This window comes from Primulina tabacum, chromosome 6, assembly GCF_025594145.1.
Source record: "Primulina tabacum isolate GXHZ01 chromosome 6, ASM2559414v2, whole genome shotgun sequence".
Taxonomy (NCBI): Eukaryota; Viridiplantae; Streptophyta; class Magnoliopsida; order Lamiales; family Gesneriaceae; genus Primulina; species Primulina tabacum.
In genome coordinates, this window is record NC_134555.1 from 26,615,321 (window position 1) to 26,633,895 (window position 18,575).

The 18,575-nt window shown below is 40.7% G+C and overlaps 1 protein-coding gene and 1 non-coding gene across 2 annotated transcripts; one reads left to right on the forward strand and one right to left on the reverse strand.

The window, feature by feature from the left end:
• The first annotated feature begins 4,264 nt into the window (after positions 1–4,264).
• Positions 4,265–4,371, forward strand: LOC142550362 (small nucleolar RNA R71). Its single transcript, XR_012821326.1, has one exon. It is a non-coding gene; the product is annotated as a small nucleolar RNA R71 (small nucleolar RNA).
• Positions 4,372–16,465: 12,094 nt separating this feature from the next.
• LOC142550145 (uncharacterized) lies at positions 16,466–18,448 on the reverse strand. Its single transcript, XM_075659380.1, has one exon. The coding sequence runs from the start codon at positions 18,446–18,448 to the stop codon at positions 16,466–16,468; it is 1,983 nt and encodes a 660-aa protein (XP_075515495.1).
• Between the last annotated feature and the right edge of the window lie 127 nt (positions 18,449–18,575).

Here is an 18,575-nt window from a genome sequence, read left to right on the forward strand (position 1 = left end):
AATTCGACTGGTAGATGACATGCTTTACCAAAAAGCAACCTATATGGTGTAGTGCCTATAGGTGTTTTAAAAGCAGTACGATACGCCCACAAAGCATCATCTAACCGAATGGACCAGTCCTTCCTATTCACATTAACCGTCTTCTCTAAAATCCTCTTAATTTCTCGATTGGATACTTCAACTTGTCCACTAGTTTGGGGATGGTATGGAGTGGAAACCTTGTGGGTGACACCATATTTTCCCAACAGTTTATCAAAAATTTTGTTGCAAAAATGGGTGCCACCATCACTTATGATTGCACTTGGTGCACCAAATCGATTAAAAATATGTTTCTTCAAAAATTTTAACACCACTTGTGCATCATTAGTGGCACAAGCCTCTGCCTCCACCCATTTAGATACATACTCCACTGCCACCAGAATAAATTTCTTTGCAAAAGACGCAGGAAAAGGACCCATAAAATCAATCCCCCAGACATCAAATATTTCACACTCTATAATGTTATTTAAAGGCATCTCATGACGGTTGGAAATATTACCTGTGCGTTGGCATCTATCACAATTGAGAACATACAAACGAGCATCCTTAAAAAGAGTTGGCCAATAGAAGCCACATTCAAGTACCTTAGATGCCGTCCGTATGGGTCCAAAGTGACCACCTACCTCACGGTCATGACAATGGTTCAGAATTTGATTGGTTTCCTCCTCCGCCACACATCTTCTTATCATGGAGTCTGCACAAATCTTAAACAAGAACGGTTCCTCCCAAAAATAATATTTCACGTCTGAAAAGAATTTCTTTCTTTGGTGAAACAATAAATTAGGTGGAGGTGTGCCAGTGACAAGAAAATTTGCAAAATCGGCATACCAAGGGTACGCATTTACCTCAAGCAATTGTTCATCAGGAAACCAGTCATCAATATCATCGTCACTGCCCTTAATTCTAACATGCTCAAGCCTAGACAGGTGGTCAGCAACTACATTTTTCACACCTTTTTTATCTCGAATTTCGAGATCAAATTCTTGCAATAATAAAATCCACCTAATTAACCTAGGTTTCGCATCTTTCTTAGCAAGCAAGTATTTTAGGGCAGAATGATCTGTATACACAGTTGCTTTAGACAGAACAAGGTATAAATGAAATTTGTCGAAAGCAAATACTATAGCAAGCAATTCCATTTCAGCAGTAGCGTAATTCAATTGAGCATCATTTAAAGTTTTACTTGCATAGTAGATGGTATGAAATACCTTGTTCTTCCTTTGACCCAGCACCGCACCAACAGCTGTATCAATAGCATCGCACATCACCTCAAACGGTAGCTCCCAATCAGGGACAGTCTGAATAGGTGCTGTCACCAAGCTTTCTTTCAGTATCTCGAATGCATGCAGACAAGTAGAATCAAAATTAAATTCAGCATCTTTCATCAACAAAGAGGATAATGGTTTAGCAATTTTGGAAAAATCTTTAATGAAACGCCTATAAAAACCAGCATGCCCTAGGAAACTTCTAACTCCTTTTATTGATGAAGGTGGGGGTAAGTTTTTGATTACTTCCACCTTGGCTTTGTCAACCTCAATTCCATTCTCCGATACCTTGTGTCCTAACACAATCCCCTCTTGAACCATAAAATGACACTTCTCCCAATTCAACACCAAATTGCTCTCCTCACATCTAACTAACAACAAGTTCAAATTCTCTAAACATTCATTAAATGAGGAGCCAAAAATAGAGAAGTCATCCATAAAGATTTCAAGGAAATTTTCAGTCATGTCATGAAAGATAGCGGTCATGCATCTTTGAAATGTTGCAGGTGCATTGCATAAACCAAATGGCATACGCCTAAACGCAAAAGTACCATAAGGGCAAGTGAAAGTAGTTTTCTCTTGGTCCTCAGGTGCAATTGTGATTTGATTGTATCCCGAATATCCATCTAAAAAGCAATAAAATTCATGACCTGCTAATCGTTCAATCATTTGATCGATAAATGGCAAGGGAAAGTGATCTTTACGGGTTGCATCATTCAATTTCCTATAATCTATGCATACACGCCAACCCATAATAGTTCTAGTGGGAATCAACTCATTTTTTTCATTAGCAATAACAGTAATCCCACCCTTTTTAGGCACACATTGTACAGGACTTACCCACGCACTATCAGAGATAGGATAGATAATACCTGCATCCAGAAGTTTAATTGTTTCAGCTTTTACTACCTCTTGCATCTTTGGATTGAGTCTCCTTTGTGGTTGTGCTAGAGGTGAGTATTTATCTTCCATCAGAATTTTGTGCATGCAGATCGAAGGACTTATCCCTTTTATGTCCGAAACCTTCCAAGCGAAAGCTCCTTTATGCTCCTTGAGGACTCCCAAGAGCTTACTCTCCATATCATCTGTCAAAGAAGAGGAAATAATAACAGGCAATTTATTATTTTCTCCTAGATATACGTACTTGAGATGTGGAGGTAATGGTTTGAGCTCCAAAGTAGGTGGCTCCTCTAGGCTTGACTTTTGAGGCATTAAATCTTTTCTGTCTCCCAATTCCTCTAGTCTAAGCCTCACTTGTTTTCTCCAAGTTGGAATGGCATTCAAATGAGCTACCATCTCCATCTTTTCCTCGTCTAGCTCGTCCTCCTACTTTTCAGTAGTGAGAGTGGCCTCCAATGGTTCTTTCAATCCATCCTGCACAAAATCACAAACAAGCGAATCCAAGACATCAATACGAAAGCAACTATCATTGTGCATTGTGTGCTTGAGAGTATTGAAAACATCAAAAATAATTTCTTCTTCTCCAACTCTCAGTCTCAATTTCCCCTCCTCAACATCAATCAGTGCTTTCCCTGTAGCCAGAAATGGTCTCCCTAGGATTAAAGGCATCTCTAAATCTTCCTCCATGTCAAATACCACAAAGTCTGCAGGAAAAATAAACTTATCCACTTTCACCAGAACATCTTCGATAATCCCACGTGGATACTTGACAGATCTGTCAGCCAGCTGCAACGACATCCTAGTTGGCTTGGGTTCACCTAATCCCAGTCTCCTAAACAGAGAAAAAAGGCATCAGATTAATGCTCGCACCAAGATCACATAGAGCTTTATAAAAATTAATGTCACCAATAATGCAAGGTATCGAGAAACTCCCTGGATCTTTTTGCTTCGGAGGCATCTTGTTTTGAACTAAAGCGGAGCAATTTTTGGTCAAATTCACCGTCATATGATCTTCTAGCTTCCGCTTATTTGCTAAGATATCTTTCAAGAATTTTGCATAACTTGGCATATTCAATAAAGCATCAGCAAAAGGAATGTTAATATGCAATTTTTTAAATATCTCAAGAAATTTACCAAATTGTGCATCTAATTTAGCTTTCTTCATTGCTGTAGGAAAAGGTGGAGGGATAACAATTTTATTCTGTGCAATAGGTGTAGATGTAGAGTTAGAAGACTTACCTCCTCGATTTTTCACCTCATCTTCACCGTGCTTGGTCTTTTCCTCATTAGACTCGAGTGTTTTTCCACTACGCAATTCCACCGCCTTCACATGTTCTCTTGGGTTAGTTTCCGTGTTGCTTGGTAAAGTTCCTTGCTCCCTATTAGCAATCAGCTTAGCCAATTGTCCAATTTGATTCTCTAACCCCTTTATGGATGCATCTTGGTTCTGAAATCTCGTCTCTGTTGCAAAAATAAATTTAGTCATCATTTGCTCTAAATTGGACTTCTCCTCCCGAGACGGTTCTGGCTTGAATCCTTGGTGCATCACATATGGTGGACCTCTTTGTTGGCGATGTTGGTTGTTTTGACCTCCCCATGAAAAGTTTGGGTGATTCCTCCATCCCGGATTATATGTGTTCGAGTAAGGGTCATTTCTAGGACGGTTCTGGAATCCCACTTGTTTTACCGGTGCTCCCTCAGGCACATAGAATGGATTGCCATCTTGGCAATCCTGCACATCATGCTCACCCCCACACTTATCACAGAAAATTTCTTGCAGACGCATAGCCGACCCACTCATGCTCATCCCATCAAACTTTCTATTCAAAGCCTCTAACTGTGCTGAAATCGTCGACAAATCATTAACTTGATTAACTCCAGCACCTCGTCTCTGCCTATCAGACTGAGGATGATAGCTACTAGCAGCCATCTCCTGCAATAACTCATATCCTTCCTCTGCCATCTTTATCAGTAAGTTACCACAGGCAGCAGCATCTATCATAGTACGGTTAGGAGTAAGCAGACCGTAGTAGAAAGTTTGAACAACTAACCCAAGAGGCAGCTCATGGTGTGGACATCTCCTCAACAAGTCCTTGTAGCGCTCCCATGCCTCGTAAAGTGACTCTTGCTCATATTGAGCAAAAGTAGTAATGTCGGCTCTGAGCTTCATAGTCTTCGACGGAGGAAAGTACTTGATCAGGAACGCCTTTCCCATATCTTCCCATGTAGTAATAGACCCTACAGGCAAACAGTTTAACCACGACTTAGTTTTATCTCTCAGTGAAAATGGAAATAAACGCAAACGAACAGCTTCATCAGACACGCCATTAAACTTAAAAGTATCACAAATTTCAAGAAAGTCAGCTATATGAGAATTAGGGTCGTCAAGTGCACTTCCCCCAAATTGGACAGTGTTCTGAATCATCTGAATGATAGCTGGCTTGATCTCAAACTGATTAGCTCGGATGACTGGTCTTACGATGCTTGGACGTGCTCCATCAAGAGACGGTTGTGCATAATCCAACATCGGTATACGCCTTGGCTCCTCTCTTTGTTGATCGCCTTCCATTCTTTCCTTCGCTCTTTGTTGCTGTAGTCGACGTCTAGCTGTGCGTTCGATCTCGGGGTCAAAAGGCTCAAGCTTAAACTCGAGTGATCTTCGCATGCACCACAAGAAAAATCTGCAACACAATGAGAGTATCAAATAACAATAAAATAAATAATACTAAAGAATTTAAATGAAAAATAAAAAATTGTGAATCAACAGTCCCCGGCAACGGCGCCAAAAACTTGATCGAGCAAAACTTGCACAGTGAATAATCCCAAAATTTATTTTATAAATGAAAGCTCGATTTAAATATCGCAAGTGCACGATAGTCAAGTTATAATAAACGTAAGTGAATACGAGTATCGTTCCACAAGTACTGCGTTACACTATTTTTTATTTTCAAGTAAAATTTCTTTAGCAACGATAAATTGAGTTGATAATTAAACTAATGTAAAGTAAACAATTAAAATAATTAAATTGCAAAGAAAACGTGTTCAAGAACGCAATGATTAATTTGGATTAAATCAAATGAGAAATGAATTTGTTGGGAATTATCAGTTCACCTACCATTCGTGTTTAAATAATTACACTCGACTTTTACTCGTGCGTTCGACGGAATTCCCTAGACTAATTAATATACTCTGTCGAGCTATATTAATACTAATCAAAAACATGCAGTACTCAAGTGTCCTCAAATATTTAACAGTTCAAGATTGCATTACATTCTATGGAATCCACTAGCTTTCATTCGGGTGAACTATCTCTATCGACACGTACCCAATTCCGTATATCTACTAAAATTGTAAATCCGTGGTTTATACTATTTGATCCTATTGTTAACTATTCTATCGAACTCATCAACAACATGAAATAATCAAAGGAAGTTAGCTAGGCTTCGATTGAAACACGAAAGAACAATAGCATAAACAATTCACTAATGAAAACGTCGAGAAATAATGTTAAACACCGAGTACGGGGTAGGATCCCCTCAAATCCCAACAAATCTAGAGTTTAGCTACTGAAATTCATGATAAAAACCAACAATCAATGTAAGAAATAAAATACTGAATAATGAAAATACTAAAGATGACGATGGATGACGGCCACGCCGCGTGGAAATCTCGAGGTCTTCGAAATCTCCTTTGCTCCTAGCCTCCTCTCCAAGAAAAATGATGAAAAGTCTGATAAAAGATGAAAAACGGCTGCTGTTCTCGTGTGTTAGGTTATGGTGTAGGATAGAGTCCCTAGAAATTTGGAAACAAATCTTTCTCAATCTCGCTTCTCGCTAGGGCGGCATATTTTGACCGCCCTAGCGAGAGGTCCTCGAATAAGCTTCCTCGAGCATGTCCCTGGTTTCACTGGGGCGGTCACTTTTGACCGCCCTAGCGAGACACTTGCGCAAAATAATCCTCGGCCACACCACAATGCTCGCTGGGGCGGTCACTTTTGACCGCCCTAGCGAATCCTCTTCGACATTATGCCAAAGTTTCTCCCACTCTTTGGTTCAATTCCTACAAAATCACCACAAAATACACGAGGTCAGTCAAATGCTAAATAATGCTAAAAAGATGCAAAATTAAACTAAACAAACTAATATGTTGCATGAATGCGACTCAAAACCAACACTAAAAACACGTAAAAACGAGTCCTATCATTTATGTTTACGTTTGATCTTGGATTATTTTGGTTATTTTAAACTGCGCTATTTTACTGTCAAATAATTACGGTTATTTTAAATGTTATTTGAAAACGTGAGCTTTTACAAAAAAAATTTATTTCTGCACTTTTAAAAATGAGTAGAAGTTACATGTATTATTTGTTACGTATTGTGACACTCTGACCCGTTTTAAAATAATAATAAATTCTATAATGCGAAAGCTTTAAAAATAGACTTGGAGGAAAGTATGTCCTTTAAAAATTTTGGCAAAGTTTCCCCGTAAAAAGGAACTCATATCATGCCTCAAGCAATAAAACCAATTCATCAAAACATTCCCACAACTAATACATAGAGATATACAAAATCAAAGCATTCCATTTGATTACCAAATTAATTAAGTCAAATTAAACTCCCAAAATATCAAATGGGTTACAACAAAATATGTTAGCCAATTCCAACCATTACAAAACAAAATACTTTCTTTAACCATCCATTGACAAAATAATCATTGCATCCGTCCTCCAAGCTTGGCACATTTCCTTCTTCCGTCTTGACACCACGCCGAATCAGTCTCGGTTACCTGCATCTGCATCTCATGAACATAACTGAAATGAGTTATAAAAACTCAGCAAGTAGACCTTTAAATAACAAGTATATATACCATAGTGTAAAGAAGGAATCCATACCATTTCTTAACCGTAATATGCCATCAGTCAATAAAATGCGTATATAACAATTATAAGATGGCATCTATAGAACAATTCATTTCTTTTCATTAATATGGCATTGATAGGTCATCAGTCAATGGTACACACGTACGTCTCAATCAAAATCAGTCACAGTACATGTCATTATGTTGATCAACTTCAGTCAAGTGGGTTAAGAATTACCATAGGTAACACCACAATACCATATAACCATCAATCCATAAAAACATTCATTGAAACATTTTATCAAACACGTGGTGTGCGTGCTAAAGAATTAGCTCCTTTACTTTGCCCTTGGCATCAATTTCATTTCTTTTCAATATATCAATACATACAATATACATAATCAATGATTTAAAGGAGCTAAAATCAATAGAAACTTCATTTATCATATATATAGCTCATGAGATGCATTCAAGGAAAAGTCTACTTACTACCCAATATACAAGTAGGGGTGGGTACTGTACGGTATACCGTACCAAACTACGGTACCGTATACCGTACCGAAAATATCGGTATGGAATTTTTCCATACCGATACCGATACCGAAATTTCGGTATACCGCACATTCGGTATACCGAATTTTCGGTATGGAAAAAGTTCATACCGGTACCGTACCGACACCTAAAATTTTGTCGGTATACCGAAATTTTCGGTATACCGACATTTTTTCGGTATACCGAACTTAAATTTAAAAAAAATAATAATAAAAAATTATTTTCGGTATACCGAAAAAAAAATATTTCATACTGATACCGATACCGAACATTTCGGTATGGTATGATACCGTACCGAAATGTTCGGTATACCGATTTTTTCGGTAAGTTCGGTATTTTTTTGGTAAGGTTTTTCGGTATTTCGGTATTTCGGTATTTTTTCCCACCCCTATATACAAGTAGTTGCTTAGTTCTTGAGGGATTCCTACAACACAATATCAATAATAATACCGTGAATCATTATATTAACAACCTTACCTCAACATTTAAACCAAACAACCCAAAATCTTTCTTTCAATCACTAACCCAAGGAAAATAAGCTTTCTTACCTTGTTCCTAGACTCTTGAGGAGAAGAACTTCTAATCTCCAAGCAAAGATTAAGGCTTCAATCAAAGATTATTGTCTTGGAAGAAATTGGATTGAAGGAGAAATGAGAAACCTTAGCTTCCAAGCGGATGGAGAGAAAAGAAGGAGAAGGAAAATGAGTAAAAAGATGATCCCATTCGATTTTATGCCTTCCCAAACCTCAAAACACGCTTTTTAACTTGCTGGGCGCTCGGGCGGTCACATATTACCGCCCTAGCACCGAACTTACTGCCCAAGACTCAAAAATCCAGAAGCGGTGGCGCTCGGGCGGTAGTTTCATACCGCTCAAGCGCCGCTCTGCGCACAGCTACTGTAAAGATCGCTTCCGAAACGCTTCTTCCCTTCCGAATTAGAAAAAGTGGTAAGCATGAAAGATGTAGCCCTATGTCTTGGATTTCATCTCCAATTGGCCTCATGTTATTTGAAGGTGTGAGTAAATAGTTATGCTCATTCTCCCAACATGTGTCATTGTAGGAACGACGATACACACGACACACTTCGGAGCGCTTTTGGCTTGTCTTCCCTAATGATTTGAAAAAAACTCAAAACACGTAAGTTATAGCCTTATATCTTATCTTTCTAATGAAAGAGGCCTCACATCAATTGGATCAATATACAAAACATTATGCTAAAAACCACAACTACTGCCACAGTTTCCTACCGTTACAGCACTTCCATTACCTATTTAACTCAAATTCAACCTTCTATTCTACCCATCCATTATCTATTACATTCTATAACATTCATTACCATTCATATCATAATGTAAAGAAATAAACCATCGCAATAAAAATAACATAATTCATAATAAAAAACATGAACGATCGGCTATTACAATTCTCCTCCCTTTATAAAAATTTTGTCCCCGAAATTTACCTCAAGACGTAAACAAGTCAGGATAACGTTGCTTCATCTCTTCCTCAGGTTCCCATGTTGCTTCTTCGATGATATGATTACTCCATAACACCTTCACGATCCCAATTTCTTTGTTTCTAAGCACTTTAAACTTTCGATCCAGTATTTGCACCGGCCGTTCATGATAACTCAAATTTGGCGTTAAGTCTAGTGGTTCGTGACGAAGTACATGAGTTGGATTCGATACATATTTACGAAGCATTGAGACATGAAATACATTATGCACTCTATCCAAATCCGGAGGCAAAGCCACTCGATAATCTCGCTCGCCAATTCTGTCGAGAATCTCGAAAGGTCCAATAAAACGAGGACTCAACTTCCCCTTCTTTCCAAATCTCATAACTCCCTTGAGAAGAGCTATCTTAACAAACACGTGATCACCTATCTCGAATGCCAAAGGCCTTCTTCGAACATCTGCATAGCTTTTTTGTCGAGATTGGGCAATTTTCATTCTTTCTCGAATCAATGCTACAACATCAACCATTTGTTGAACCAACTCTGGTCCTAACATCTTTCTTTCACCTACTTCATCCCAAAACAAAGGTGAACGACACCTTCTCCCATACAGAGCTTCATAAGGTGCCATGCCAATCGAGGACTGATAGCTATTATTATATGTGAAATCCACAAGAGGAAGCTTCAAATCCCAACTTCCAGGAAAATCAATAATGCACGCTCTTAACATGTCCTCAAGAATCTGAATAACTCGTTCTGATTGTCCTTCACTCTGAGGATGATAAGTTGTGCTGAAGGCCAACTTTGTACCCAAAGCTCTATGCAAACTCTTCCAGAATTCAGATGTAAATCTTGGATCACGATCAGAAACAATTGACACTGGTATCCCATGAAGTCTAACAATCTCTTGAACATAAGCCTCATCATATTGATTCATCGAATAAGTTGTCTTGATAGGAAGAGAATGTGATGACTTGGTTAAACGATCAACAATAACCCAAATGGAATTATAACCTTTCTGCGTCTTCGGAAGTCCGACAACAAAGTCCATTGTGATGTGTTCCCATTTCCACTGAGGTATTGGCAATGGCTGCAACAATCCTGCAGGTCTTTGGTGCTCAATCTTAACCTGCTGACATGTTAGACATTCAGAAATATACAACGCAATAACCTTCTTCATACCTGGCCACCAGAAAAGTAGACGAAGATCCTGATAAATCTTGGTATTACCTGGATGTATCGAATATGGTGAGGTATGAGCCTCAATCAAAATATCTCGTCGAATATCATCGCCGATAGGAACACAGATTCGACCTCTGAAGGTCATCAACCCATCACTGTTTAAACCAAACTCAGAATTTCCTTTCAGCTCAGCATTAGATCTCATTTCCGGTAATTGCTTATCATTCTGTTGTCCATCTTTAATCCTGTCATTCAAGGTAGGTCGAATCACCAAAACTAAAAGTCGAGCTATCGTACCTTTCTCGACCAAAGCGATCTCATTCCTTTGCAAGTCCAACAATAAAGGTTTTTGAATCATAGAACTCAACACAACTCCTGATTTCCGACTCAATGCATCTGCAACTACATTTTCCTTCCCAAGGTGGTAACTAAAAGTACAATCATAATCCTTAACAAGTTCCAACCATCTCCTCTGACGCATGTTCAATTCCTTTTGAGTAAACAGATATTTAAGGCTTTTATGATCTGAGAAAATCTCACATTTTACTCCATACAAATAATGTCGCAAGATCTTCAAAGCGAATACCACAGCTGCCAACTCAAGATCGTGAGTCGGGTAATTCTTTTCATAATCCTTCAGCTGACGGGAAGCATAAGCAATTACTTTACCACGCTGCATCAATACAGCACAGAGTCCTTTCTTAGAAGCATCAGTGAACACTACAAAGTCCTCAACTCCTTCAGGAAGTGACAACACTGGAACCGATGTTAATTTATCCTTCAACTCCTGAAAACTTTGTTGACACTCATTTATTCATTCGAATTTAACTGTCTTTCTTGTCAATGCGGTCAATAGCAAGGCTATCTTTGAGAAATCGACTATAAAACGACGATAGTAACCTGCTAAACCAAGAAACCTTCGTACCTCAGAAACTGTCGTAGGAATAAGCCATTTCTTCACTGCTTCTATCTTTGTTGGATCCACGGTAATTCAATCTTTAGAAACAATATGGCCTAGGAAAGTCACTTGGTCTAACCAGAACTCGCACTTCTTTAACTTGGCATATAACTTGTTATCCCTAAACTGTTGCAACACGGTTTTCAAATGTTCTCGATGAAGTTCTCGAGTCTTCGAATAAACCAGAATATCATCAATAAATATAATGACTAAACTATCCAAATAAGGCTTGAAGACTCGATTCATAAGATCCATAAAAGCTGACGGCGCATTAGTTAACCCGAAAGACATTACCAGAAATTCATAATGACCATACCTAGTTCGAAAAGCAGTCTTAGGTATGTCATCTTCTTTCACTTTCAATTGGTGATATCCTGATCACAGATCAATCTTAGAAAATACCGTTGCCCTTTGTAATTGATCAAAAAGATCATCAATTCATGGCAAAGGATACCTGTTCTTAATGGTAACTTTGTTGATCTCTCGGTAGTCAATACACAAACGTAGTGACCCATCTTTCTTTTTCACAAACAACACTGGTGCCCCCCATGGTGAAGAACTCGGTCTAATAAAGCCCTTATCTAACAGTTCTTGCAATTGGTTCTTTAATTCTTTCATTTCAGTCGGTGCCATTCGATAAGGGGCTTTAGAAATAGGAGCAGTACCAGGTACAACATCAATGACAAATTCGACTTCTCTATCGGGTGGCAACCCAGGCACATCATCGGCAAAGACATCCAAATAATCTCGAACAATTTCGATAGCATTCACATCCACATTATATTCCTTACTCACATCCATTACTGACGCCAGAAATCCCTGATACCCCTTAACCAACATCTTATTCACCTTCAAGCAAGAAATAAAAGAAGTGTCAAGCGAAGTACCTGAACGTTTAAAGACCCTATTTTCACCTTCCTCTGTCGAAAATTGCACCGTATTTTCAACACAATCTATTACTGCACGATACGATGATAACCAATCCATACCCAAAATCACATCAAACTCTATCATAGGAATCACAATTAAATCAGCAAATAAGATTCTCTCAATCACTTGAATAGGACAAGCTTTAATCACACTTGTAGGACAAATCACATCACCCGAAGGAAGCACAATATTAAACTGGAGAGGTTCAAATATAGGTGCAATACCCAACGATCTCATGAAAATTTCAGACATAAAGGAATGTGTAGCTCCAGTATCAATTAAAGTAAGAGCTACATTGCCTGAAATCAGAATAGTACCTGATATAACCGACGTATAAGGATTAACACCCTCTTTGGTCAAAGAGAAGAAGCGCCCGTGAATTCGTCCTCTGCCTAAAGATTGGGTGCAGTTGATGGCAATGTTGTCACGTCCCGAAACTCGGGAATGACACCGGCGTTGTTTAACAATCACACAATCGCAACAACAAGCCTCTTGTAGAACAGTATAAACCGAACCAGTCTATATATCATAATCTTAAATTAAATAACCATTATCTTTACAATTCCCAAAATAAATAAGGCGACATAGTTTTAATGCGGAAACGTAAATCTACTTAGTAATAACTTAAACTGTATTCCTTGAACATTCACCATCCCCAGAACTGTTCGGACTCCTCATCCTCGAGTTCTTCTTCGGGCTTATCTTGGAAGGGTTGTAAGGGGGTGAGTATTTGGGAATACTCAGTAAATGGGGGAAAATCGAGCACAATAAAGACAACATGCATAAAGTTCGAGAATAAAACATGACTTGCATACATACTTCATAAACATGCATAACATTGACACAGCACTGCGACTCATCTACTTTCTACGGTTTACTGACGTCAGTCCCTAATTTTTACTCCTCTAAGGGGGCGAGGCCGTATAGCGGTTATGTCCCCCACCGCGTAAGGGTACGTCGTGGTTGGGATTCCCTCCCGTATACAGTCGACTCCTCACAGTGCTTTTGAAATCGTGTGACAATTACACGAAAAGAGTAGAAAGGAGATTGTACTCGACTATTTATTTTTTTGTAAAAATCGAAAACATGCATACCCGAATCCGAAATTTTAAAGTTTAAAATTAAGCCCACTTACAGTATGTATTTATGCTAGGAACGTAGGTGTTTGGCTTCGAGAATTGGATTGCTTCTCCTTCTTGCTCAGACGGCGCTTCGGCTTCGATTTTTTTAGGCTAATGTTGGGATGATATTCGGGCAGAGTTTCGGCTAGGGGATTGCTGAAAATTTCGAGATTTCAACAAAGGGGATTTCGAAATTGTGGTGTCTTGTGGAGTGAGGGGATGGCCTATTTATAGTTGAGGGGAGTAGAATTGAATATGGCATTAAAATCCCATATATTTGCACTCAAGATTCACACGATTTTTTTCCTAAGAAAATCATTCCATGATGAGTTTATTTTGCTACCAATTTATGAGATTCATTCCTTAATCCCTTGTCCCTCAATATTTTCGAAAATTAGGTTGCTAGGTGGGAAGGATTTTGAGCCATCTTGGATGATATATTTCCCAATCACACTAGTATCTATCCATCACCATAACTAGGAAATTAATCAAGGAGGGATTTTCGAAATCTCTAGCAATTATCATGCCTCAACCCTTTTACTTTGTATGATACTCCAATCATGCAAATATTCTTTCCAATTTTCGAAGATTAGCAGACCTTAGTGTAGGTATTATTGACTTGGTAAAAAGATTTCCAACAATTAATTTCCCAAGGTGCATATCTTATTATCCTACAAATTTCCTTACAATTGTTAATTGTATCTTTAAAAAATTTTCGGTCCTCACATCCTTACCTCCTTATGAGAAGTTTCGTCCTCGAAACTTGGGCTGGCTTGTTTTCCAAACAGGTAGGGATAATCCATTCGCATTTTCTCTTCCACTTCCCAAGTTGCTTCTCGCTCGGTGTGGTTGGACCACTGCACCTTGACGTAGGGGATGATGCGTCGTCTGAGGACTTGTTCCTTGGTGTCCACGATTCTAATGGGGACTTCTTCGTATTTCAGTTCTTCTCCCAAGTTCCCTTCGATCAAGAGCGGTTCTACTTCTAATACGTGACTTGGGTCTGGAATGTACTTCCTTAGTTGGGACACATGGAACACGTTGTGTATCCTTGACATGCTTGGTGGTAATGCCAGTCTGCATGCTAGCGTGCCCACTCTTTCCAAGATTTCAAAGGGTCCAACATATCGAGGGTTCAATTTACAGGCCTTACTGAATCGGACAACTCCTCTCATAGGCGAGACTTTCACATAAGCCTTCTCGCCCACATGGAACTCCACAGGCCTTCTCCTAAGATCTGCCCAACTTTTCTGTCGATCTTGAGCTGCCTTGAGTTTAACTTTGTCCACAGTCATCTGCACTAGCTCGGGTCCCACTAAGGCTTTCTCTCCGACTTCATCCCAATAAACTTGTGATCGACATTTTCTTCCATAAAGGGCTTCGTATGGGGCCATTCCGATGCTGCTGTGATAGTTGTTGTTATAAGCAAACTCAATTAAGGGTAGATGAGTGCTCCAGTTGCTACTGAATTCAAGAGCGCACGCTCGCAGCATATCTTCTAAGGTCTGTATGGTTCTCTCCGTTTGCCCATCGGTTTGAGGATGATAGGCCGTACTTAGGGTCACTTTCGTTCCCATGGCCTCTTGAAAGCTCTTCCAAAAACGCGAAACGAACCTCGGGTCTCTGTCAGATAAGATGCTAACTGGCACTCCATGCAGTTTCACGATGTGGTCCATGTACAGTGAAGCCAACTTGTCGAGGTTGTAATTCATGCGGACGGGTAGGAAGTGTGCAGTCTTTGTGAGTCTGTCCCCGATCACCCATATACCGTCGTGGCTTTGCCTAGACTTTGGCAATCCTACCACAAAATCCATGGAGATATGCTCCCACTTCCATTCGGGAATTTCCAAAGGTTGCAGTAATCCCCCAGGTCGCTGGTGTTCTGCTTTGACCTGCTGGCATACCTGACATTTGGAGACGAATTCAGCTACATCTCTCTTCATGCCATTCCACCAGAAACTATTCTTGAGGTCCCTGTACATTTTTGTACTGCCTGGGTGGACTGAGAATTTTGACTTGTGCGCCTCTGCCATTATCTCTTTGCGAAGGTTATCCCTGTCGGGCACACACAGTCTCCCTTTCATCCACAAGATTCCCTTATCGTCAATCTGATGACCTTGAGACTTCCCTTCTCTGACTTGCTCCTTAAGTTTAGTCAGTACCGGGTCTCGATCCTGGTTTAACTTGACGGTCTCCTGTAGGCATGGCTGGGCAGAGAGGGACGCTAGAGTTACCTTGCCACGGCCCTTCCGACTTAGCGCATCGGCCACTTTGTTCGCTTTACCCGGATGGTAGCTTATGGTCAAGTCATAATCTTTCAGAAGTTCGATCCATCGCCTTTGCCTCATATTAAGTTACTTTTGGGGGAACAAGTACTTGAGGCTCTGATGGTCTGTGAAGATTTCACATTTAGCACCATAGAGATAGTGCCTCCAAATCTTTAAGGCGAAGACAACCGCTGCTAGTTCCAGATCATGAGTAGGATAATTCTGCTCATGCGGTTTCAACTGCCTTGATGCGTAGGCGATCACTCTTCCTTCCTGCATGAGTACGCATCCCAGACCTTCCTTAGATGCGTCACTGTAGATGGTAAAATCCTTATTCTCTGCAGGCAATATTAACACTGGTGTGGATGCGAGTTTCTCCTTCAATGTCTGGAAACTCATCTCACAATCGTCATCCCAGATGAATTTAGAATTCTTCTGTGTGAGCTTCGTCAGTGGCACGGCTATCGAGGAGAACCCTTCGACAAACTTTCGGTAGTAACCCGCCAATCCAAGAAAGCTTCTGATATCGGTGGCGTTCTTAGGTCTCGGCCACTCGGTAATTGCCTCTACTTTCCTTGGGTCCACTGACACTCCTTCTCTCGAAATCACGTGTCCTAGAAACGACACACTCCTTAGCCAGAATTCACACTTGCTGAACTTAGCATATAGCTTATTCTCTCTTAAGGTCTGCAGTGCAAGGTGAAGGTGCTCTTCATGGCTCGTCTCGTCAGGAGAATAGACGAGGATATCGTCGATGAATACCACTACGAACTGATCCAGGAATGGCTTGAATACTCTGTTCATCAGGTCCATGAATGCTGCCGGTGCATTGGTCAGACCAAAAGGCATCACTGTGAATTCGTAATGCCCATACCTGGTTTGAAAGGCTGTCTTGGGGATATCTTCAGCCCTGACCTTCAACTGGTGATAACCTGTCCTCAGATCCAGTTTAGAAAAGATGGCGGTCCTTTAAGCTGATCAAACAGATCGTCTATCCGAGGTAGAGGGTACCTGTTCTTGATGGTGATCTTTTTTAATTCTCTGTAGTCGATGCATAATCTCATACTACCGTCTTTTTTCTCTACGAAGAGTACTGGAGCTCCCCACGGGGACACACTCGGTCGAATCTGCCTTTTATCTATCAATTCTTGGAGTTGTTCTTTCAATTCCTTGAGTTCGGCTGGTGCCATTCTGTAGGGTGCTTTAGAGATTGGTGCAGCACCGGGAACCAAGTTGATTTCGAACTCAATCTCACTGTCCGGGACCGTCCTTGAGAGCTCTTCAGGAAAAACATCTGGGAACTCTCTCACTGTCGGGATGTCTTCCAGTTTCATTTCGACTTCTTCTTTTCCTTCCCTGACCATCGCTAGGTAGATGTCCTCCCCGGATTTCATGGCTTTCCAGGTTTGAGATGCGGAAAGTAGCAACTTCCGTTCCCTTGATTTACCATGAAACACGACTTCCTTCTGCTCTGCGGTTAGGAGTTTAACTCTCTTCCCTTTACAATCTACTATTGCACTGTTTCTTGCTAACCAATCCATCCCTAAGATTACGTCGAAATCGACCATGATTAGCTGTATCAAATCGGCGCTAAAAGTCTGATCACTAATACTGATTTTACAATCTCTGTAAATCTCGTTCGTTTCAACGGCTCTATTAGTAGGTGTGGCTATTCGGAAAGGTTCGGTTAGCTTATCGGGCTTACGTCCTAATTTCTTAGCAAACCTCTTAGACATAAAGGAGTGCGTAGCGCCACAGTCAAATAATGCGTAAGCAGGCACTGATTGAGTTAGAATGGTACCTGACACGACTTCAGATGCGTCGTCAGCCTCTTCCTGAGTCATGGCAAAGATCCTAGCATTGGGTTTGTCCTCCTTTGGTTTACTAGGGCCTGCTCTCGTATTTGGCCCAGTTCCTCTGTTTGGCCCTGCTGGTCGGTTGGCGGCGGTAGGACATTCTGCAATTCGGTGCCCCGCTTTCCCACATCCAAAGCATACACCGCTGGCCCTTCGGCATTCCCCGGAGTGCTTGAAGCCACATGTTGAGCATGGCTTGAGTCCTGGATTGTTATTGGCGGGGAATTTCTCTGAGGGAGGTCCACCCGACTGATTGGGCCTCTTGAAAATTGGTCTGCCCTGAGAAGGCGGGTTGACAGGGGGTCGCTTGTTCCTGTTTTCCCCTTCTCTTCGAGGAATATAAGTTTCGGCTCGGATAGCCGCACCCATCAAATCTGAAAAGTTGGCAGGTTGGTAGACCGCTAGAGCTGATTGGATTCTGCTGTTCAACCCCTTCTTAAAGCGGTGCAATTTCAGAACTTCATCCGCCATAATCGCTGGAGCATATGATCCAAGGGCATTGAACTGAGATGTGTATTCCACTACTGACATATCTGGGGCCTGGCTGAGATTTTCGAACTCACTTAGCTTCTGTAGTCTGACTTCTGCCGGGTAGTACTGTTTCAGAAATGTTTCTTGGAAGATTCGCCATGTGATTGGTCCAGCAGCGGTCATAGCTGGCGAGACTGCTTCCCACCATTTAGCTGCCTTATCTTCCAAGAAGGGCACTATCACGTCCACTTTTAGTGCATCCGGGACTTCCAACAGTCTTAACTGAGTTTCCACGCTTTTTAGCCAACTCTGGCTAACTTCGGGGTCGGCAGCGCCACTGAAGGTTGGGCACCTGTTCTTGCGCAGTGACTCGTAATGAAACTTGACCCCATGCTGTGGTGGAGGTGGGGGCTGCTGATTAGCATTGGGGTTCACTAACCCCTGAAGTGTCGTCGCCACGATCGTGGCTATGGCCATTAGGTCTGCTTGATTGAGATTGAACTGAGGTGGAGGCCCGTTGCCTTCTTCATTAGTGTTGTTGTTGTTGTTAGCATAACGGGGGTTGCGGTTTTGTCTTGGTGGTCTACCGTCCATTTCCTACAACTCAAACGCTTCTAAGAATTTGTGGTATAAATCGACAAGATTGAATAGGTAAGTTATGCTGGAACAACTGAGTAAATAAACAAACATAATTTGGATATAGATGCACGACTGAGATAAA